General features: G+C 36.8%; 1 protein-coding gene across 8 annotated transcripts in view; it reads left to right on the top strand.

Moving 5' to 3' along the window:
- Positions 1-24,932, top strand: part of sema6cb (semaphorin 6Cb) — a 171,168-nt gene that overhangs the window by 66,855 nt on the left and 79,381 nt on the right. For all 8 annotated transcript variants that reach the window (XM_032557983.1, XM_032557982.1, XM_032557981.1 and 5 more), the window contains one exon: positions 23,815-24,017. In XM_032557983.1, coding sequence (XP_032413874.1) covers positions 23,876-24,017 — 142 coding nt within the window. In that variant the 5' untranslated portion in view covers positions 23,815-23,875. The remainder of the gene's footprint in view (positions 1-23,814; positions 24,018-24,932) is intronic.

Here is a 24,932-nt window from a genome sequence, read left to right on the forward strand (position 1 = left end):
CAGATCGTGTTGCCTTTGCAGGTTATGATGATATTGTTTTAGCTTGACCAAAGAATAAAAGCACAGTGGAGGGTTAACACCAGCTTTGTCCTCATGAGCTCCTGTTTTCACTCATTGAATGTTCACATTCTAGCTCTCTCTATTCATGCTTGCTTTTCAAAGCTTCACTGTTCTGTGATCCCCTCTTTTGGCTGGCTGTGCACACGTGCAGCTCGGGACCAAAGTAGAGTATTCTGCATCAATCAAAGTGAATAGAAGCCCACCATGTTGGCAATGCACTCTGCTGACGGCAGGGAAACATCACTACTGATTCCTGGTTGAGTGTGTGAGAATGAGGTTTTGTTGCTGAGCTGGATCTCTGGCATCACGGTGGCATGAGGGGCCCCAATGTCATTATTGATGGCACAAAGATGCATCAGCGTAGGTTGAATGGGACAGAATGGCAGTCAGTGCGGGTGCACAAGCATGAAACGCGATCAGGCCGCTGAGTTGAATGGAGGTGTTATTCTGCCAAATGCAGGAGTAAGGGAGAGGGAGGCAAAAAGAATGAAGGGCATTGCTTTCATATCTTGTCACCCACTTGCTTAATAATGCAGGCACTATGTCGCTGCCACTGTGAAAGAAGCATCGTTTTAAATGTATGAACATTTGCTCAAAGCCCACTTGCCAGGAACTTTCTGAAACGGTCTTTGTGTGAATCGTCAAAACACAAAGCGGCTTTTTGAAAACCCAGCTTCTGTTGTGATGAAGGCAGATTTACTGCAAATTAACTGATAAACTTTTAACCCACATGATATTTTTGATCATAGAATTTGTAATCACAATTATTTATAGGTTTCCTGTTTATTTATTTTCCTGCAACCTGCACCTGGATGTTGTAGTTGGAGTAAAGAAAGATATACTTAACTTTGTGCCACAGTTGGACTGCAGATGACTCTCTTATTTCAGGTTAAATTGTGAATATATTTTATATATATATATATATATATATATATATATATATATATATATATATATATATAATATATATATATTTTTTTTTTAAGTTTTGGCCTTAAAGCTTACATGAAGCCTCTCAGCGCAAATAGTCAAGCATCTGATGTCCTGATCCAAATTTAAACCCAGATTCTTGCTTGTATCTGTTTCACACTTGAGTCACCAAGATGTCCCATGTGTATATTTCGTTGTCTTTGCCCTCTTATAAACTCACATTGACCTCTCTCACTCATTACCCAGAGGGCTTGAGTCTTTGTCTCTGCCCTTATTTTCTTCTCTTCTTCATCTGTTTCTCTACATTTTCTTCTCCAAGCCATGCTATCGTTCAGTGTTAAATGAGGGCACTGCCACACTTCGATGTGCTGTGACAAATTGGCACAGAGGAGGCAGATGGTGTTGGGGAGGAGACTGGTTGTCATACCATTTGCTGCAGTGACATGAATTGATCTTTGCGCCGTGGAGCAAACACACAAGCTCCATTTGTGTAATCTTGACTTTGGTTACTTTGTGTGCACCCACACATCACACCCCAGCACACTCTGATCCGCATGCCACCCTACCCTACACCCGTCCCCATTAGTATCAATGATGTGTGCAGTGGAGGCGCACATTTGCTGTCGGAGGGTCTTCGCTTGGATCCGCTCAGAAAGCTGAAAGAATGCTGAGGGATTTCACACAGGGACAGAGAGCTCAGACTAATGGCTGACTGCTGGGACTCTGGGAGCCCTAATATACAACTTACTATAGATGCATAGCATTATCTGCATTCTGTATATGACAGCAAGCTGTACATGTTTTCAGGCTGTTCTATTTACAGAACTGCTTTTATTTAACAAAGTTTACCCTTAGGGTTTTGGTGAAGCTTGACTCAAGTCCCCGTGGATGTTTTTCACTGCAACATGACTTTTAGTTAGATCATAGTTTGTCTGACAAGGAGTGCCATTGCTCATTAGGCTGAGTCCTGAGGATGTGGAACTGCTCCCCAGTTGGGTTTTCTTTAGAAAAGCAATGGATAGGTTTTTGAAACACTAAATTTATCTAAAATTTTGTTAGGCTGCATGAACAATGTTGTCTATGCAATGCGAAAGTTAGACTTCAAATACAGACAATGCCCCGCACAATTATTGAAACTACTGCTGTGAGTACTCTTCCAAATAAAGCCAATTCAGAATTGGCTTTGTTTGTGCATATAAACAAGAAATTTGACACTGGTTCCTCTGTGCTCTAAATAGGTTTGAGTTTTTTTAAAGTTGAATAACACTCAGTTTTCCCCTACTTTTTTAAAAGGTTGGAGCATTTATCTGGAATCCTTGCTCTGCCTTTTTGTACTCTAACCAGGTAAACACACAGGTGACTGAGATGCCAATAAAAAAGGTTTACTTTGTCTGATGAACTATTTTATGTCTTAAGTTGGCAAAAACACTTTTATAATTAACCTGTTAAAAGAACCAATGATAATCGTTTTTCAGTTTTCTGGCAAAGTCCACAAGATTCTTGCCTTATTATTGTTTTCTAACAAAATCCTCAGGTTCTGTGGAAGAGAAACAGCCCCATAACATCAGAAATCCTCCACCATGCTTAACGAGACACATAGACATTTATAATAGTCAGCCAGAAATTGCTAAACAACCCCCCAAAGAACATATTGGCATGGAGATATCGCTTGTAGAAATTTATGAAGAGTTGTTAAACCCCTAGATGCCATTCTTACTGGCAGTTCTTCAACAAACAGCTTTGGAGATAAAAAATTTTTATACCCATTACCATCTTCCTCACAATTTTGGTGTAAGATACACATGAGTCCATGTCCAGCCTTGTTCCTCAATGTTTGTGTTATTTTTGAAATTTTAATTTTTGTCCTGACTGTAAGCAATTTAGACTAGTAGTTTTATTTAGCATAATGACCAATCTTGACTCATTCAAATAAATATGTAACTACCTGTACATGTACTCGAAATGCATATTTTTTAAGAAGTGGTTAAGAAATACTTTTAAATACTTTTAGTCATATTACCACAGAGAAAAACAGAAATCCATGCATTCCAATGAAGTGTTACTAGACATTTTGATTAATTAAAAAATAAAATAAATTATAATTGCCAAATTTAGATGTTTTTACAAGTTATTTGGCATGACATCCACATTGTTGTATATTTATCAGAAAGTCTGCAAACCCAGTGAAAAGATATTGATCCACAAACCTGTAATTCTCTGGGTCTTTGCAGCATGCATCTATAAAGCAAAGGCCTTTTTTTTTCTTTTACCAATTTTTAGGGCACTTTTTTGGAATGCTCTTTAACAGTGATCTGATGAGATTTGTGATTACATTCCCTCTAAAACCCATTTTTTCTGATTTATTTTCTTTTTTATTGATGCACCTTTGGTGAGGAGCTTTAGACTAACCAAACCCACATAAACACTAAATTCAAACTTCAAACAGATTCCACATTTTTAATGAACAGAAAGCAGTCACGTTTTGTAATAGCTCTTTGTAAGGATAAACAATCTGCAGACATTTTGCTCCATGTCCAGCAGTAGCATTTACATTTTTGTATTCATGCTGAAACAAAAAGCTTCCAGACCATAGAGTTTAAACTATATCTGCTAAGTTTAAATAAATCAAGCCTTGTGAAAGGAATGAAGCCCCACCAAAAGATTAAAACGGGCTCTTCAATGTTGACAATCAGGGCTACACACCAAACAGTCCAACATATGTTTCAGGAACGCGTCCCAAGAGCTGTGGATGGATGCTACAGTTTAAAGTCAGCCTTCACATCTCTTAACAATTTTGCTTGGGTCGGAAACGTTTAGTCAATTTGGATAATGAGGCAACGATTACTTAATGTTGAGGTGAAAGTCAGGCAGCCCTCCAATACTTGACTCAAGGCTGTTTATAATTACAATTTAAATGAGCAAAGGGTCAACAGTCTTTTATTATTTATTTTTTTGGTTTTTAAATAAGTAAAGGTCATAAACAAGCAGATGTGATTTCAGTGTAAGTCTGAAATTTATGTTAATGCTTTTTAAATAATGAAGATGAAAACCTTAATCAATTTTAATGTTGGAAAAATAGCATTTAGTTTGTATGCTGCTGAAGAAAAAAGCCGACCTAAAGCAGACACAGTTGGAAATTTCAAATCAGTAAAAGTATTGGAAGGACAAATATCATGTATAAAAAAAATGTAGGCCTGTTGAAGAAATTCAGATTGAGCATCTAGAATAGCAGAAGCTGAAATTAATGTAGTTCAAATGGGGTTGCCACAATGAGAAAATCAACTCTAAATTTAACAGTGTTAAAATGAAGTTAAAATTTGAACATTAACAAAGTTTGGCTGAGATGCAACCATGAACCAATTAGCTAATTTTGCTACTATCCTAGCATTATAATGTTAGCATCAAAAGTAAATTTCAGGAACTATACTAATAATGGTTTACATGCTAAAGTTAACTAGTACAGTAGCTTTACCAAGTATGCTAACTTTAGCATACTTAATCCAACATCATGTAAAAATAATTCACGTGGATCCCTAAACTACCTAAACTTGAATTATAGACTCCAGTATGAACTAATTGTTACTTATTCATCACATTGTGTCAACAATAAGTCAATTAATAAATAATGGGTCTGTCAATAACATTAAAAATGTATTACTAGGCTATATGTTTACATCTTTCTCTCCTTCTTTGGCTTTGCGACCTTTGTATTATTCTATCTAAATTCTCTAATTGGCTGCCCTTATGCAGAAATGATCTAGGTTTTGTTGTCAAAAAGTAAATAGTTCTGCTGAGGAAGTTCATGTTCATGTTTGCCTATTAATGCAATGTGTTATTAACCTTTATCTAACTCCTGTCCATATTAAAATTGATACATTTGAGTAAAATCCAAAATAGCTGCTTCAGATAGAGGGGGGATTGTTTCTTCAGCTTTTGGCTGTGTGCTCAGCTTGATGGTGCATCAAGCTGTTATGTGAAGGCCTAAAGGAAAACTGCACATTTTTCTTTTCATGCTTTTGTCCAACTGGATTGGAAGGACAAGGATTAGACTCAAACTATGATATAAAATCAAAACTCTTTGTAATAGTAGCCATTTTTCCATTCCAACTATCCTTGAATAAACACTTTATGCATGCTTATGTGTATTTGTTTTGTTTTTTTGTTTTCTTTTTTGGTTCAGCATTTGTGTTCTTTCCCAGAAAACAAGTGTGTGTGTTGTAAAAGGAAACAATTAAAGTTCAGCTCAAAAATTAAATTAATCAATACAATATAGTATACTAATACTATAGTATTAATCAATACTATAAGAGTGTTCATAGTGTCCCTATGAACACTCTAATAGTATTCATAGGGACACTATAAGAGTCCCTATGACTGTTTTTCCTTTTTCAAAGGACAGATCTTTGAAAAAAAACAAACTAATTTCTTTACACACAAACTTTAAATGGTGAACACATCCCTTTTTATCCTCTGAAAACGTAGAAAAGTAGGACTTCAATGGCAGTTTCTGACAAAAACTCTGGATGCAGGTTAAGCAATGAGACAAACAAAAAGAGTAGTCTTGAGGCAAAGTTTTTCCCAAACACAGGGCGTAACTATAAAGTTATAGAGTTCATAGGGAACCTATGAAATAAAGTTCAAAACGTGTAAAATGTGTTTGTGAACAACATTAGGATTTCTACCACCTCGAATAGAGGAGAAAGCCACAAAGTTAAAAACACAATGCACTGGGGTCTATGTCTGAGACCCCAGGTGCTGGGGTCTCAGACATAACTTCAGTTGAAATACTTGGAAGTGAGAGACTCAAACAAGCCTCAAAGCTTTGTGTCTTCTAATGACAGAATGTGCTCCATCATTGAGAAGACTGATTAAAAGCCCTTTGCTTCACAGTCTGTGTAGTTGGAGCATATGGCCGGAGGGCTTAAGCATAGACGGAAGACATCTGCAGTAGCAAATCACTTGGACAGAAGTAAGGAAATTAAATCTCAGAGATTAAAGTGAATCATCTCATTCTGTTCGCCGAGTGATGCATCGTTTTCGAATGCAACCGTTTTTTTTTCTTTTTCTGTTGTGTAATGAAAAGTGGATGTTAAAGTAGATTGGAAGAGTTCTACTAATTCCTAATGTACTTGGGAGATGGAGGTCATTTCTATTATGCTTACATCTTGTTGGTAATGGTTTCAGCGGAGCATTTCTTTACCTCAAGCTGTAGCTTAAATAGAACTTGGATGTGATTAATTTTGTAAAATAGCCATTTGTTTGGCTTTTGGAAGGCCACTGGGCCATAGGCTATGAAGTTAAAATATTTCAAGACTCAAATTTATTGGCAATGTAAGGTCAAGGAAGCAAGTATTTATATATATATACACTTTTATATGTGCTGTGCTGAGACTTAATGAATTTTGAATCTAAAGACTAACAATATATTGTCAACATTATTCCGACTGTATAAACTGTTTTGTGTGTTGCCTAAATTATATAACTATAAAAAATACTGTTATATAATGTGGTCTTCATTTTGATTTTAAAAGATCAGAGCAATTCTAAATTTTCACAAAATTTAACATTAGAATGCATTATCCTGATAAATGTAACATATTAGTGATGAAGATTTTCCTTAAGCTATGGCAATTAAATGATTCTCACTTGGCACTAAGAGGCATATAGCATGCCAAAAAATTATCTCCTTTATCCTTACCCACCACCAGCTGCCTAAACACTTAGTACAAAGCAGGATAAATCCATGCTTTGTTTACACCAAGTTCTGACCCTACCATTTGAGTTGCAAATCGAGACTAGACAGGCAAGGTTATATTTTTTCCAATCTGGTAATTTTTGGTGTACCTGTTTAAATTGTATCCTCAGTTTCCTGTTCTTATCTGATGGGAGTGGCACCCGGTCTAGTCTTCTGCCGTTCATGTGCTTTAAGGTTTCATGTGTCGCGCATTCAGACATGTTGTTCTGAATACCTTGGATATACCAAGTGGTTATTTCAGCTACTTGGCTGTCTGTCATCAAGAACGAGCCTGCCTATTCTCCTCTGATGTCTAACCTTAACGAGACATTTTAATCTGCACCACTGTAAATCTGACGGATGGTTTGCTTAAAAAAACTCTGTAGATGAACTGTTTCTGATAGTATACCACTTTTTCTCGTACCACCAAACAATAATGCCATGTTCAATGACACTGACACCCTTGTCTTTTCCTCCTCATGCATAGTTTAAACTTCAGCAAGTTATGTATTTGTTTCATGAACAAAATCTGACAGCTGATGATATGTAACCTTCTAGAGGAAACTTGTAACAATTATTCCTGGTGGCTTGTGATGGTGATTATGCCAGGAAAAGCCTTTCGCTAAGAGTGTTGTGAATGCTTCCAAGATGTTCACCTTGAACTCCAGAAAGTCGTTCTTTCCATTTACCTGAGAGTTTCCAGTTGCTCTTCAGCTGAGTACTCCCCCTTGCTGTAACCCTAACACTGTTTTGCATTAAGTGATTGTCTCAGTTATTGAGGGAATTTTTTTTTTCAAACACTGATTTAGCTTCATCAGTACCCAGCACATAGTCTTGCGCTGAGGAGGAACATGGCACCTGCTCATGAAAAATATGCCAAAGTTAAGCATCAAGGTCAGGGTGGTGGAAGATTTCTCAAGAGGGCTGAAAAGTCATTGACAGAGTGAGCAAATACAGCCAGGTGGCTGATGAACTCCATGAATAGTTTGACAAACCCTATCGCGGGTGACAAATTAAAGTGTCAGCGGCCGCTCTATGTGGCTTCACATTTCCTGTGTTGATCACGATAAGCTTCACTGCCGAGCCAACAGCACATAGCTGTCTGCAGAACAGCCTGAAAAGCCAGTGAGGACAGAGGTACAGTTAGGAGACCTGGACAGATGCTTGTCTCTATGAATTGATGATACCAGACATCCAGACGACTGGCTTAACCACAGATAGAGGCAGGCAGACGCAGTAGGTGTGGCTTCTAGCACGATCTGCTGTCAGATACCACAAACAGGCGATCATGCATTTAAAGATCAGCTTCTATCATTCTAGTTTTCATCAACAAGTATTCTATTGACGTCATATAAATAGATGAAATGTGTACTGTGTGTATCTTTTTTGGCAAATGAAATACTCAAAGCATGTTACTGGCTAAAATGCAGTACAACAGCTTCCCTTTATTCTATGCTTATCATTTGTAGCAAAGGATGAATATGCAGCTTAAAAATATACTTATTGTAAAACCAACATGTGAAAAGCTCAGACCCTTCAGATATGATTTAACATTAATACAGCACAAAACGAATGTGTCTATTATATATGGTTTTAATTTACCAGTTAATAATTTCATAACAAAAGGTGTTGGCTTTTTTAATGTTTTATTATTATTTAGAGAAATTGAATCAGATGAAGCAAAATTTAAACCACTTGAATTTTTGGTAGAACATATTTATAGGCAAATGTGTTTGATTCGTCTTAAGAGCTACCATATATAGCTTTTTTATCACTGCTCTGCAGGTGCTATTTCAGCAAATTATCTTTTTTAGTCCATACTCTAGTTAACGATTACTGAATTATTTGACAATTATTTCAATAATGGATTCATCACGAGTAATCCAATTAATTGCAATCAAATGTCTTGCAATATATAAACACTTGCTTTAAAATGGTATTTAGACTCCAGATGTTAAGGAGTCTATTTGGTAGCCACTATGATTAAATACATAAAAGGTGTCAAATATTTTAAAAATGTATTATTTTATATACTTTTATTCTATTCATTGTCACTGAAATACTTCTGGTTATGCTCAAAAATGACCTCTAGTGTAAGCTTTTCTTATAATTTGTTTCAGGAAAATTTGCTGACAATTCAGTTTAAACAGGTCTGCTTTTCAGACAAAAGTCAACAACTCTAAAGTTCGTTTATCAAAGCCAGATGTATCAGAAATATGAAGCATGAATGGTATGAAGCAGTAACTCTTACAGACACGCACACTTGCTCTGCACTGGAATTTCAGCTGCTGCTTTCGCACATTATCAGTTTGTCATCTTCAATAGATATTAATAGGTTTGTTGCATCAAAATATATCAAGAAGTTTGGAGTAAATGTCTCAGATGCATTCTCATTTCAGGCCCATTTGAAATATGTGTTGTAACTTTAAGGATGGCAATACATACAAGACTAAACTACAGAGTTGTGTTACAGTTTTACACAAAGTTTAAACCTACAGTTTAAGGACAACAAAGGGAAACTATGGGATTAAGAAAAATGTCAGATTTAGGGTGCATTCACACTGGCCCTGCTTAGTCTGCTTTAATCTAATGCTGGTTTGTTTGCCTTGATGATTGTAAAAGAAGTAAACGTTTGAGAGGTTTGAAAGCAAATATTAATGCCAAGCAGACCAAAGACCAGGATCTGGTTTGCTTGGCACAGTGTTGTGTGACACTGCACCAGCTGAAAACATAACAAATGTTGCAAATTTGTTCCATATTCATAACTGAGTCTACTAGAATATTAGGTGTGGAAGCACCTTTAGATTTACCTTTCAGAAGAGAATGTTTGAAATGATAGAGACTTAGAGTTTTGGGGGATAAGGTCCAAGAGATCAATTTATTTTTTCCTGTGTTTTAAAAGATACTGAAGTGCAATATCTGGTGATGTGTAGCTTATTCAGAAATGTGTATGTGTCCACATTTCTGAAGCCTCATATCTTATTCATATCAACATCATAACAGTGGCGTTTTGGTTTCCAGCCACGTCAAAACGTTGAAATTCTAATCAAAGCTTTGAGACCTGAAATCAAAACAGGTCTGTTCTTATTGATTCAACATTAACTGTGTTTGGTTTTTTTTGCTGTTGTTTTTTTGTATAGATTTTCAAGGACCCAGACTATCTTAAGTAATAGGTCTAGAAGTTTCTTAAAGGTTTCAGTACATATTTGTAATTTTTGAGGAATGTTTTTAGTGGTTGTTGATTGACAAGTTGGTTAAAAACTGAGCTCCAGTATTGAAGGCAACAAACTGAAGCAGTTACCCTTGAAACACTGGACACCCAGGAGCATCTTTTTCTCACAGCTATTTAAGGTTAGCTGGTGTTTATCTTTATTTAGAATTGAAAATATTGGAGACTTTTTTTGGTCAGATGACCTGTCCATATGCAGTTTAAACAAAAACAGTTCATTTCAGGCACATTTAGGATGGCTTTTTGATCAGTTCTAATAATTTTTCAGCCACATCCCAGCAAAACTCAAGTAAGCTGTATATTTGAAGGATGTTTGATTATAATTTGATTCTAAGTTTGCAAATAATATTCCTTACATTTAACATCTACATTAACATCTATATCTACATTTAATGGTGTGTGTGTGTGGAAATCCTAATAAATTGCACCTAGGTCATCTGGTACCAAAAACCATGTTCAAGATCATTGAACACATTTTTTTTCCCCCATCCTAATGAGTTGGCCGATTTCCTATGTGAGTTTACAAGTAGCTAAGTAAAGTGAAGATGTGTCTGGTTTTTGCAAACATTCTAGATGTTATTTTGGTAATATTTATTTAACCAATTTAACCCAATTAAAATTTTGCAAGGAATTATCCTTTGGAAAATGGAAGTTTTAAATTCAGCAGAACTATTGTCTGAACCTGGAAGATGTTTAACAATGGCTCCCAAAAGGTGCAATGCCTTGTTTAAAATGCCTGTCTGCATACAAGTTTTACAATAGAAATCCACTTTATTTTGCTCTTGAAAGCAGACACAATCAGCCTGTTGTCAAGGCAGCTGCAAGAGTAATGGCCCCAGGTCTGCTCCTGAACACAGACTAATGAGAAGCTCAAATCCGACAAGCACAGTGCATTTATCACGCACTCGCACTTAATGACACCACCACCCAGACTCAACAGCATGCTCACGCCAGTGTCTGGCCTCTTTATGGATGGCCTCGTTTGTCCCCTCACTTTCCTATTATTAAAACTGCTTGGTCAAAGCTAGAGGAAGGATGAAGAGGGAGGAGAAAGGGAGGAGAAGTATGAGGGGACTGTTGGAAGGAGACTCTCTGGTAAGTGGGAAAACATCTTCTGTTGAACATTGAGAGATTTGACAGATAAATATAATGTGCAGTGCTTTGATCCTCTAGTATGAAGTGTAGTTTTATTTGAAGCATGACATAAAGCCTTGAAGAAGTACTCCTGATTTGGGGAACTTGAAAGAGCAGTCTGTCAAGGTAGAGTGTTTTCAAATGTTACCCATCTTACTGAATATAAATTCAGAAAAGCTGACCCTTTTAGATAAAACTCTTTCTTCTATACTGGTATTATTCATGCTAAGACTAAAATAATGACATTCTTGATCCAATGCCAGTAAAATACATCTTCATTGCACTGATTTCAGCGTTTGAGGAAAGTAAGGAAGGCTTGAAAGACGATTTAAGCCCCAATTAGGTGGACTTCTAAGGAAGTTCTGCTGCCTCTAATGACTGTTGGAGGTTTAACAGAGATAAGCCTTTATTCTCTTTAAGCCTAGGAAAGGCAATGTTATCTATACCAGGATCAAGGCCATGCGTTAAAACACAATTCAGTCACAGTAGACTTATGTGGAAAGATAAGCACCCGATTGATGTGTGAAGTGCCACTAGGGTTCCATGTATCCAGAACAGTGGACAACTTTGATTGATGATTATTTTCCCGACAATATAATTGGGAAGTTTGGCAGATATAAAATGGACCAATATAAAAAAATATCTCAAAATACTTACTTGAAGTGATGTAAAAAAATATATTTCCAGTGAGACTTGCCTCATTTATCAACTGTATTCCTGACAGTGGTGCTAAATGATTGACTGTAGATGCAATATTTGATCAAATTAAGAGGTCTTAGTTGGTCTGAGTTTTTGTCTTTGTCAATAATTACAAGCTTGGACAGGTACCTTTCTAGGACTACTTCTTCTTGTTGCTGCACCCATAAGCTGATGAAGCTTAAAGGGTTTAAACATGCATCCATGGTAAAATTGGATTTTTTTCTGTGATCAGCTCAATCAGTTTCAAAATGAAACTTCACAAAATGCAATTTGGTATCTTGGCTTCAGATTTCACCTGTTGAAATTATGACACTAAAAATTCTGGTGTATTTGATTCAAAGTCAAATTTATACCACAGGAGACAACCATGGAGAATGTGATCTTCTCTGAGTGCCTAATTAATCTCAGAGGAAAACTACAGAAAATGTATCCAAAAGGCTGGAGCCCAGGATTTGCACTTTTAAATCACATTCATTTGTGTTTTATGGCTACTGTACAGTAACTGTAGTTTGTTGTTGAAACACAGCCTGTCGATCTGAAAGTTGGGATTGATTGTCTAAATGCTTCCAGATCAGCGAGCTATGAGACACTGTCATTCCTGTCTTCTCTTCCCTCCTCATTGGGATTTCTGTCTTTCTGCTGTCACTGTTCATGTCCTATTTCCTGCTTGATGCCTCGCTCTCACCTTATCTCTTACATGTTCCATGACTCGCTGCAGGCTTTGATGAGGTGCAAGGAGCCTCACTGTTCTTTGGCGTATGCTTGCCCGTGGCCACTGGCTTTTTTTTTTTTGCAGAAGTCAGTTCTTACAGCCATAAAATGAGATAAACTGAGGTCGGAAGCTGCAGGGGCCTTCAGTATGGGTTTGGATGATATCATCAGTAAAAGACAGCGGTAATAAAAGTGAGGTCAGCTGCCACCGTGGGCTACTACCCCTGAAAGGTAACGCTGTCCTGATAAGACTGCTGTCTCTTTTCATCTTCCCTTTTTAAAGCTTGTTTTGTGTGATGAAGTTGACATGTGGATCTCTGGTTTGAGTAGAAAAAACGACAAATAATTGGATGGATGCTTGCCGTAGAGTATGTTTGTCCGAACGACAATGATAAAGTGTTTAATCTTCCTAGGAATGGAGAACCACGCAGGCATGATGATGCCATTATCTCTGAGAAGCATTCTCACCAAGAAGCCTCACTTTTACTCTTGATTTATATTTCCCCGCATCAGCATCGACCACTCAGGTCGCTAAAACCCTTCGCATATAAAAGCAGGGCTCATTGCTTTTCTTCTCATTTAAAACAAATATTGCCAAATGTTCTTTTGTCCCATGGGCCTGTGCTACCTCTTCTTTCTATTCATGTCCTGAAAGTCCTGTTGGGACAACGTGACAGTGATGGATCTTCACGTTGACGGCTGTGTGATTACCTCCACTAACAAGGAATAAAGGCAGTGGAGGAATCTTCATAGCTCTTTATCATCCTTTGATCAAGTCTCAGCCATCCTGTCTTCCCGTGTCTTATCGTTGGAGTTTAAATCTCAGCTTTGGCAAAGCTAAATCTGTGGCCTCCTCTTTTGTCAAGACTAAGAGATGGAAGCAGGAGGCCCCTTTCTTGAATCACAGTGACATCAAAAGCTTATCATTCAGTATGAAGACATTCTGATCTACACAGGAAAAAAGGTACCAATCTAGTTTTGCTATCACTTGTAGCACATCGTGATCGACTCATCTTTAAAGATGTCATTCATAATTTATTTCTTTTAATAGAAGGCATAAACACTGTGGTAGACTGATAACTCATTCAGGATGTAACATTATTTAGAAAACCATTTGTACCAAAGGGAATATGGAGATCAAAGAAACCCTGACTTGCTCTGTGTATGGCACAAAATAATAACAAATAAAGAAAAAAACAGGAAGGAACGTCTTTACAAGGAGTTATATGTGGGGACATTTGAAATTATTTTGCAATGATTATATCCTTTTAGTTTACAATTTATGCGCAGATTGCATTTGAAAAAAAAATGTAATAGTCTCTAAGTCTTATGTTTGTCTGCATCTGTTGTGATATAAATTGGATTTTGGAGGTTTGCACACCACAGTTTTTTTATGTTGCTGACTGTAAAACCATGTCAGAGATAGCAGTCTCATTGGCAGACTAAGCTCCTTATTCTCTCTGTGTTGCCATTTGGACAACAGAAGTGTAATTCCCTCTGCGGTTCTGTCCAACTTGGATGAAATGTTTCTTTTGTTTTCAAGTATTTATTTCAAATGTTTTAGGTTCAAGATGCTGTCAGCATAATCTGCATCTGGCAAACCAAGCCTCAGTAACAGAGAAATCAAAGTATTTGCTGGTTTACTATTGTAAAGTTGGACAGGCAGCATGCAGATGAATGCAATGGCTCTCATACAAGCTACATTTATAATGCAGGCAAACTCCTGGGCTTCCTGCATTTCTCATGTTGTTGTTTTTCTTTCTATGTTATGGGGCTTTCCCTCACTTGATGTATGAAAATGTTTGCAATATGAATCCTACAATCCTCCATTGTGAAATAATTTCTGTCTCAATAATTCAGGTTATCATCAAAAAGTTTATTTACGGTACTTAAGTAAACCAACTCACAAAGTGAAATATAGATCATTTCATTTTCTCTTTAGCCTTGGTGAAACACTTTTGACAATGTCTGTCATTCAGAAGTTTGATGATTGTCGTTGATAAATCTATATAAATTGCACTCTGAAATATTTAACTGCTCTAAACTTTTTTTGGTGATACTCTATCTTATTTAGTTGCATTGGTAAGTGATTATAGTTGTATATCAAGTGAAAGCTGTCAAGTAAAATGTGAAGTTAGAAAAATTTCAGCACTGTAACACATTCTCTGTTTTCTTTTGCAAAATGCACCTTGGGAAAGTTAGAATACCTAAACACTTCAGCATCCACCTCTAAGCATTCCCCTGGGGTTTTCTTCAAGCCGATAAGTTGGCTTACTTCAGCTGCTACATCAGACTAAAGTCCCTCAAGTAGAAAGGTAAAAGTGAAAACACGCAAAATACAGAAAACAGAAACACTCAGCTTTTTCTCCACTAGCGCTGAATTTCACATCTAGGGCCTCAGAGGAGTATCCAGTTATGACGTCCTTGAGGGAGTGACAGTTCTCTGAGTTTTGTCAATGTAGGGTTCAGGTTGTGTGTCCCTATAACATTCTGAATTATTGATGCCAAAGAGATTGGATGCCAGTTAACATTCACTTCCATATATGAGATTTGAAAGAGAGATGAGGCTTATTGGTGTGAACAAATGCCACCCAGCATTTTTTAACAGATCTGTTTGATTAGGTGCCTCCAGAGCAAGCCTCATTTTAAATACCATGAGCACCCCAGAAGATTGAAGGTGCATCTTGACTGACAGAGGGCACAGAGGGTTAGGGGAGTTATAGGTCTCTCTGAAGATTAATGTAAATAATTAACAGCAGGCAGACAAATGAAAGGGATCTCACTGATGCACGCCCAATCCCTTTTTCTCTGATGGTCCTTTGGGCTTTTTCTTTCCCATTGCAAATAGACATGAAGACGATGGATGATGCCTGCAGCGATTTACCGATCGATCAGAGTACCGCCTCACTGTCTGAATCCTTCTTTAGATCCTTCTGTGTAAAGTCTGGCCAGCTTTTTGTCTGAATAAAGAAGTCCTGAGAGCAAGAGTTACTGGAGGCACTCCTGTTGCTCCCTAAGACTAACATCTAGTGCATTCGGTGTCAGCCAACAACATCCATTTTTATTGAATATCCAATCTTTATGAGAAGCCAACATCTTTATTCCTATTCTTATAGAACACGGTGAAAATTGGATCAAAGCAGTCCAGACACAGTTTCTTGAGCTTTCGTCTCTTTGTATCAGCATGCCTTTACTTTAACACAAACTCTCTTAAGATCTGTCATGGAAGCTCAAGTATAAAACACACTCTAATCTGTAGGGATTATTCATTGAGAACAGAGCAGCCGTATTTTGACTTGGGGTGACAGTCAATGGCCCCTGCGAGGGGACAACCCATCACTTGTCTGAATTTCATAGATGCTAAGGTCAAAGTAGTGCTCCCTTGGGAACTGACTGAGTGGCAGGATGGCAAAGAGGGTCCCAGCCTCTCCTGACAGATGCATCGCAGGCCAGATCCCATGGAGAGTCTTGGGGAATAAAAACAATATCATACTGACACAAGGCAGCTGATATACTAATCCAAGAACTCTAGGCCTAAAGGGACCATTGATTTTCTATTCCTTGTAAAATGCAAGAAGCCACCCGTCATTCCTCTTCAACTGTAAAAGCTAATGAACTTAATAAAATGTTTCCCTCGAGCCATTTTGTTTTGGACACTGTGGGATCTCTGAAATATTCAGAAATCCCCAGCTACTTTATCTAACATGTTTTTATTCAGCTGCTTAGACGACTTGTTCAATTGTCTATCTTGTCAAGCAGCTCTGGAGGTCTAGTTCTAGAGTTTCACTATATAAGTAGAGGTACTCAAAATATAAGTTTCACGTAACTTTTTTACTTTAATTTCAAAGTCTCATTCATTATCCCAATTCTGCTGTTGCCAAGGCATTCTTTATTAGGATGGGTTGCAACTACCCTGGAATAAAACTCTTGCACATGTCTGACACACACGTGAAAAGAAGTCTATAGAATCCACCTCTTTCTCCTGTGGGTGTTGTTCTCTCAATTGTTGTTCAAAGCTCCAGGATCCCAGTTCCAGTTTGCCCTGGCAACGTCTGGATGCTTAACCACCGGAAATCTAATTAGCAAAGGCTTCCTCAGCCTTGCTGCGTTGAGAGCAGAGTTGCAATAACCTGCAGGTACAGAAAGAAATAGCTAAAAATATATATATTATGGTAATATTCAAGTACAATGTTAAATTCATCTGCATAAAATTCAGTTCCACACACCATCTAATAGTTTTCTAAGTCAGCTGTTGATGGTTTTTGTGGTGTTAACTCCCAACGTAAGAATGATGCAAGTGTTTGAGGAAAAACAACTTGGATCTGATTGGGATGAGCTGTGTGATTTGTGTCATGAGACTGCAATCAGATCAGTGGTCCAATGAATCTTACCAAAGGAGAACTGGGAGGGACAACGTGGCTCAGGACTCAACAACACAATCTTTGTCTGAAAAACAACCATTTCTGTCATGCGCTGCTTTTCCTCCTGTCACATTTCAACTCACACGTGGTTGTTTTGACAAGACATTGGAACCATTGGGTGGACCCAGGCCCTGGAAAGCATGGAGAATCAGAAAACGTGACACGCAAAATATACGGTTTGATATGCTTGTTTGAAACTTCACATCTTTGTAAGCACAACTATCAAACTTTAAAGGCTTTTCGAAGCAGCTAAGCCTTAGTTGCTAAGGTATTGGTATAAGAGGAGCTTCTGAAACCCTTCTGGAAACTCGGTCATACTTTTTCTTGCATACATTTCATAACATCACATATCACATACAAAATTACTATTGTTTCTTCTGATACTCATTAAACCTTCAATGTAATATTTTGCTTTTCTTTATTTGTGAATCCTAATATTTCAGAAAACATGTTTAATTCTTGATGTATTATTTGATCACCTTTTATGACACAAGTGATGTGACTAATAATGTCCAAACATTACAAAAGGTCCAAGTTTGTGCTAACCACAGTGGGACACTGTATATGTGGGAAATGGGGAGGAGAGCCACCCATCAATGGTTGTAATTTCCAAATACTTGAGACCATTTCTAAAAATGTTTGAATCACTATTGTAGTAGTTCAGACACCTAAAATGTGCTAGTATGCATTAGTACTCACAGTGGAAATCATCTTGGCATTATCACAGAGGTTAACTTTCACAGTCTTCCTTGTTTTGCGATTTGGGTGTCCAGCCAATCAGCTTCAAGGAAAACGAATGTCGCTCTGGATTCTTTGCAAAGCCCAGCCAAAATTGTGTCTAGTCACATTGCACTGAGGTATTTTAGCATCCCAAGCTGCACTTTATTTTGAATAATTTAGATGTGCTGTATAGAAAATTCTGCCAATCACCATTTCTTTTATACATAACTGGGGTTTGTGTTTCACAACAAATTCTGCAAAACTAAACCGCAATTTGGTGGTGGTCCACTCTATGTAACAATATGTCAAAGTGAAAAGTGCTTTGGCATACAGACACAGGAAACCTTGTTTCAAAAAGCTTTAAAATAAATTAATGTTTTACTGCAGTAACATTATGTCCCACTGCAAATTTTACAAACAAACTACTATTTGATTGTAGTACATTTTAGAGCAGAAGAAAAATCACATGTTGAGAAATAAATCCTCCTCCTGTGTCACAATTATTGATTTCCCTGTTATCGATGATGTGTTTACTTGATCTTTTTTTAATTTTTGAATCATTATTCTGCTAATCTTGCAATAACCAATTTCTGTCTTGCTGGCAATGTTAGTCAGATTCTTGTCTAAAATGTTCTGGCATTTGCCTGAAGCCATCCCATTGCCAAGGTTCCCGGGTTCTGTGGAAGGAAAACTGGCTCATAATATCCCAGATCAGTCACAATGTGTAACAGACGGCGTTAGGAACCACATTTTCATTTTTTGTTGCCCACCAGGCTCATCTGGAGGTTTTGTTGCAGAATAGTCTCATTTTACGAAAACACACAGTTCCAGGCAAAGTTCTAGTAGCATTTAGCAAACATTCTTACACTTGTAGTAAGAATGGTGGTAGGACAGAAAATGTTTTTCCTGTCATCCCTCTGAAACAATTGCTTGGCATGTAAATGGCATTTAATGGTTGGCAGGGGGAAATGGTGATGCCTATATCTGCTTCTGGTGAAATTTGGCTTTTTTACCCTCTTCCCTCCTCACAATCCTTGTCATCCTCATCACTGTGAGTGGGTACAAATCCAGGCTGGTTTTCATTAGTTAAGATTAACCGCAGATGCATTCGTGTCATGACTTACTTGTGTTCCAGAGAAACAGAAAGTTATGCATTACAAATTAGAAGTTGCTAGAAAGTCAGGCTAATATAAAATGATTTTAAAACTACTTAAATAATGCTTTACTTCCATTTCTTTAAAGATATTGTTGGGGTACTGGCAAATATGCCATCAGGGATTTCAGTTAATAATTAATTGCTAACTTGGGATTTTTATCCTGTCTCACTTAATGTACTCTAATTAATTTGTTTTTAATTTTTCAGTGTGCTGGAAGAAAGTGGATTTATTTGAGACTTTTTAAGTAGGACTATGGGTGCCAATAAATTTGTCAGTGTCTGTATTAGTTCCCCATAAGCTCAGGGATATCCATTTGGTGATATACAGATGTATATTATAAAATATTCATTGGCTATTATAGTTTTGCAGATTAGTCTTCATACAACTGGGAAATTGCGGAAAGACAAGAGAGCAGTTCTGGATCAGGTGAATGCTCCGCTTTTAATAGTGTGCAGCAGGTGTTTGTTAAAATATATTTATATACTAAGATTAGACAGATGCATGAAAAGCAATGGAGCTGATTGAGGACAAAATTTAAGTTTGAATATTAAATTACATTTTATGAGACTGTAATACCAGAACAAGTGGGGGGCTATAAAGCAATAACATTTTGTCAACTCAGGCTCATTTATCCTGTTAGTCAAATGCCTCATGTCTTTACAACCATTTCATATCAGCCCACAGATACAAAGCTTTCTATTCATCAATGTAAATGTTAGATAATCAATAAGGTTCCCCCACATCTCAGAAGCCTTTATCCTCTAAAGCAGTACAACTGTCAATGTCTTCCAGATGGCTTAAAAAGTCCAGTTCATTAAAAAGCGAACGATCGGGGCCCTCCCTTCCCAACCCTCGAACACAGAGAGCAAGTATTGGATGGGAGAAGCGGTGGCTTATTTCCCTTTGACAGCTGTCAGCTCATCAGCCACCCACTCCCTCTTTAGACACGTAGTCATTAACCCATCGACTCTCTGTTAGGTTTAATTAAGAAAGTTAAGACTTCCACTTGGGGTTGTTTCAATGGTGTATTTACATGGCAGGTAAACGAGGGATCTCAGCAGCTGATCTGTTCCTATTGCAACCATTTAGGGTAAATGTGACAAACATACCTCTCTGTTGAATAAACTTATTCATAATCTATTGCCTCAGCAGTTTAGTATCATAGTTGAAATTTGTTTTTCTGTTCCAAATGTAATACAGCAACTCTGTTTTGCTACCTGAAAGAGATGCATCTGACACATGTGAATGTTTACTAGGTTTTCACCATTTTCGGGTGCCTTTTGAACTCAATGAGCTCTATAAAAAAACACGATCAACCTAATTTAATTTGAAAGGTCTGATTTAGGTAATTGAGTTGGAACTACAGTATTTTATTTAGTTTAAGTTTGAAAATGAAATTAGTGATCTGCATTGGACCTGAAAACCGGCTCCACTCTCTACAATGTCAGATCTACAACAGTTCAGACCAACCAGTTTTACAACATGCCCCTGTGGGAAGCTGATTAGTTTGTTTATTACAGACTGTGAGTGATAAAATCTACCATTGTATTTCTTTCTTCTTACTGATGCTTTGTCCTAAACTTGCAATCAAGTCAGTGATTTATAAATCTTGAGTTCAATTTGTCCTTAAGATAAACCCTTGTCTTCAGTTGGTGTTTGTTAGAACATTTGAAACAGAAACGCTTATAAATGAAAGATGTGTAGCACTATCTCCAAACCGTCATGAAGTTTTGAACTAATTACATGTCTGAGTGTAATAACTTGTGTGTTGTGCAATTTCTTGTGTTCACTGCGTTTGTCTTGTTTTGCATTCATCATCGTCTCCTGGCAGTGTTCCTTGAGTTAAGTAGGTTGTCAATGAGTTCAGAGTGATTTTGGTCTTTCTCACGCGGAAATAATGTTCCTCGGATGTGCTGCACACAAAGACTGCTTGAGCATGTCCATAACAGACGTTGGTCATATTCTGTGGATTGCTTTGATGTTTAAACTCATGGTTATCAGAAAAAAAGCATGCAAACCACTGCAGCCTATCAGATATTGTCCTCATATACTGCGTAAGGCTTGCTGCACAAGCTGTTGTAATTTTTTTTTGTATTCTCTCTGGGCTTCCTTTTCTGTTCTCGCATAAAAACATGTTTCTAAAGTTGTATTGCCAAGTGACAAAGTTTGTAAATGTGGGAACACCTTGCAGTGTAGACAGTGTACTGGACAAACTTATGCACTAGTTGAAGTCATCACAGTTTAAAGTTGTATTTTCCAAACCCATAATTGCAGCAAACCAGCATCAGATACAAAACATTTGGGACAACAGTTCAGACTGACATTTTATTATGCATTTTAAGTAAACTGAAGTGTATTCTCAACTAACTGTATCAACTAAATAAAATGAGTTTTATTCTCTGCAAATACAAGAACTTTTACCACCAATATAAACAAATTAGATACAATTTCTTGCGTTGGCATATTTTTCTTGATAAAACTGTCAGTGCATCTTGTATTCCGTTTGGTTCCAAATCTGACATTGTTAATTTTAGATTCTCTGTTTTTGGTTTCTGAATTTCTTATTTCATTTTTCTCTGCTCCTGATTCTGTGAAAAATGAGGATATGTTTATTATTAGTGGTGCAGAAATGTGCCTCTTTGACACCTCAGAGACAAATTAAGTGGAAACATAGTTGTTGTCTTGAGTTGTTTTGATGGAACTTGGAGTTTGATGCAGGCATATTCTGGGGTATTAAAGAGTCTATATGTTGTACTGAGCTTTAAAAATACTACCAACTACCAAATGATTCTTAAAATAATTTTAAATTAGTTTCTGCAAATAATTTCAAAATGTTATAGAACATCTGGATATTAGAAAATGTAAAGAAAAATATATATTTGCTGTCTTTGGTGCATGTGAACTTACCAGTTCCCCTTGAAACCAAGAGCTCCTCTAATAAACAAACCTAACAACAAATGTGCTTGTTCTCTTCGAGCTTTTGTTCGATTATTATGTTCAATAATCACCTTTTGTGTCACCTTTAGACCCATGGTTCTCAAACTGTGGCACAAGTGCCTTCATACTCAAAGTTTTGCTAAAACAAAAACTGTTCAAAAGAAAGATTAAACACAATCATTTTAGAGACCTGAAATGAATCGTGGAGAACCAGAGATAAGTGCTGGCGGCATGGATCTGGGAATAAAGTCACACCCAACTTCACAGTGTTCCAGCTGCAAGTTGAACAGTTGGATTTGCCCATTTTTGTGCTCATTGAACAGGATATCTACTAATAGCAACACTAGCTAATAACATACTTCTCATTTTTTACACTTAAACGTCATATCGTACATTCATTTTAAAGAAATATTAAAAATGCAATGATTAGTGACTAGCTTAAGGAAACAGGAGAGCAAATAAAGAGTTTATTATTGAAGAGCTATTCCTCCACTTTTAAATGTGTGGGTTTCATTTGGGTTTTATTTGGGTTTCATTTGGTTTGGGGAGTAACTACCAATGTTTTCACTTGAAATTACAGCTTCAGAAAGCCTTCATTTTAAATGTTGCAACTTTAAAGCAAAGTAAAACTAGCTGACTTTTTTAAAGTGTTTTTAGGACATTGACTGAAAAAGTCAATGTCTTGTTTTAAGGTGCCTGACATTTGCTATCATTTAACACTTTTCTAGATTCCTGATGCAACTTCTTATCCAACACAAACAATAAACACACAGCTAAATACAGCAGAATTTCTTTTAGAGGGTTGGGAACAACTGAAGAATAGCTTAGAACATTCGCTTCAACTTTTTTTAGCATTAGCAGTTAAGATCAATATGTTTACGATTAGAATTTATTTCCCCCCCTTTGAATAAAAGCATCTAAAAGAATAATCTTTGATAGAAACATATGCAAATGCATCAAGTTCTCCAGTTATTTCTGTGTTCTGTAATGAGAGGCAATTTTTGCATTACTTAAATTACTGAAAACTGCTGCTGAGTGTGGACGATTTATTTCTTCTTAACTTAAGATTTTCCATCTTAGAGTTATTCCTTTCTCTCAGAAGTCATTAGTCTGGTTACACTTTCCCATCTTTATGGTTCATGACCTGGAACTTAAAATAGGTCGACTATATAAACCCCATAATTCCTTTGGTGCTCACTCAGTCTTCATAGAACAATGCTGAGTTTTGCATCCTTTCTGCTGCAGGATTTAATTCCCTTTACCTGCTGTCCAAACTCCTCAAGTATTAGTGTGTGGCAGTATGTGAATGATGAATTTTAATTTTGCACATTTAGGTGCTTAATGAAGATAGACCACCAAGAAGAATACCAATTTATTTGAGTTAATATTTCCTGACTTTGATTCGGACTTTGACACACTTAATGTATATATTTATGATCACCTAACCTATTTTTTTCTTCATCTTTTCTTTAACCAGGACTAAACTCCTTCATATTAATGGTCTTTTTTTTTTATTAAACTGTCCTGACAATTTTAAAGTTAAAACAATTGGTTACAAAAAAATTTAATTAAACTCCTTTTGCTGGCACAATGGTTCTGTCACTTCAGGACATATAGTCCACTAGACTCCTGAAGGTGTGCTGTATATTCTCACCGCAATCAGGATGTTGTGATGGAAGGCTGCAACAGTGCCGTGTCAGCTCTGAAAGACATTCATGGATGGTGAATGTTGCAGGTGGTCCGATAGCCTGCTTCTTCAAAGCTCGATATTTTGTGCTGGTGCTTTTTCTGACATGTCATCACCTTCTTTTCTTTATTTTTTTATGCTGTTATCTCAGTAGTTGAGAAGATGCTCAATGTTCCCTTTCTGAATTGACTTGAAGTAAATGTAAAAACAGACTAAAAAAAACAAAACATCTTTTTTTTTATAGCTTAGTTAATTATTTGCTTTAATTTTCATTGTTTAAATCAAATTTAAACATGGATCAATAAAAAAATGTGACAGTCCAGTTTATTTCCCATTAGTTTAGCATGGATTCTAAACAATTTTAGTTTATTTTGCCATTTTATTTCTCATTTCAGGTGAGTCGGGGGAGCCTACGGTCGACCATGAGTTTCTAGTGAAGTTTCATCTTCTGCCAAAATGAGGCTGACGTCCGGATCGCCTCGACCCATCCTGCCAGCCTTTCTGGCTTTCACCGTAGCCGCCTTTTTACCTCAGCTGTCCTCGGGAGCTGCACCGTTTCCGCAAGACCTCGAACCAATCAGCATCGTGGGCAGAGAAAGTAAGTTCAAAATTGTCTGTGTTGCCATGGTGAACCTTGTTCCAGGAGTAATTGTAAAACAAGGTGAGGGATTATATATCATCAGCAGGGAGCATGCCTTAGTGAAAGTGGACGTGTTTAAGACCATGTTTGTTGAAAGTACCTGTGCAGAGATTTGTTATAGGGCTTGAATTCATTTTAATTTTTTCTCTTCATTTTGGTATGAAAACAGAAAAGACACAATGGAGAATCTGAGCTGCATTTTGAACTGTCCACAAACTCTGTCAAACCAGAGACAGAACTAGCAAGTCCAAGCTCTAAACTTTCAACTGAATTGCTTGTTAGTTACAACTGTTTGCATCTGATATGTTAAATGTGTATAACAATTCTTTTCTGCTTCTTTTCTGTTTGATAAATTTGATAAACTATAAATGTTCACTAATATGTATTGTCCAATTTAAAAAAAAAAGCTTGAACTTAACTTGTACTATAAGGGAAAATTAGCAACATAATAAATAGTGCAGTTATTGAAAATATGTCCTATTATATAACCCTAGTGTTGAGAAATGTATGTTTATTTGTTTTCTAATAACTAAATACCTAAAGAATTCACCTCATGAGATGATTTTATTGACCACCCTCAGTTCATTCAAATGTAAAAATAACCAAAAAAACCACAAAAAATAACAAAAAAAAAAATTGTTAAAACACGTAAAAAAAGAAGACGAAAACCACAAAATAACACTGCTAAATGAGAAATCCACAAAGGGCCCTAAATATTTTAAACATCGCCAATGTTAACTTTTGGTCAGCTTGTTTCTTATCCCTTGTATAAAATACAACATCATCTTTATAGATTTGATGGGCAACATTCTGGTAAATCAGTTGACAGGCTGAAAAGCAAAGGTCTATCACCAAGCCTTGTTGAATCTTGTT

This window comes from Xiphophorus hellerii, chromosome 3, assembly GCF_003331165.1.
Source record: "Xiphophorus hellerii strain 12219 chromosome 3, Xiphophorus_hellerii-4.1, whole genome shotgun sequence".
NCBI classification, from domain to species: Eukaryota; Metazoa; Chordata; class Actinopteri; order Cyprinodontiformes; family Poeciliidae; genus Xiphophorus; species Xiphophorus hellerii.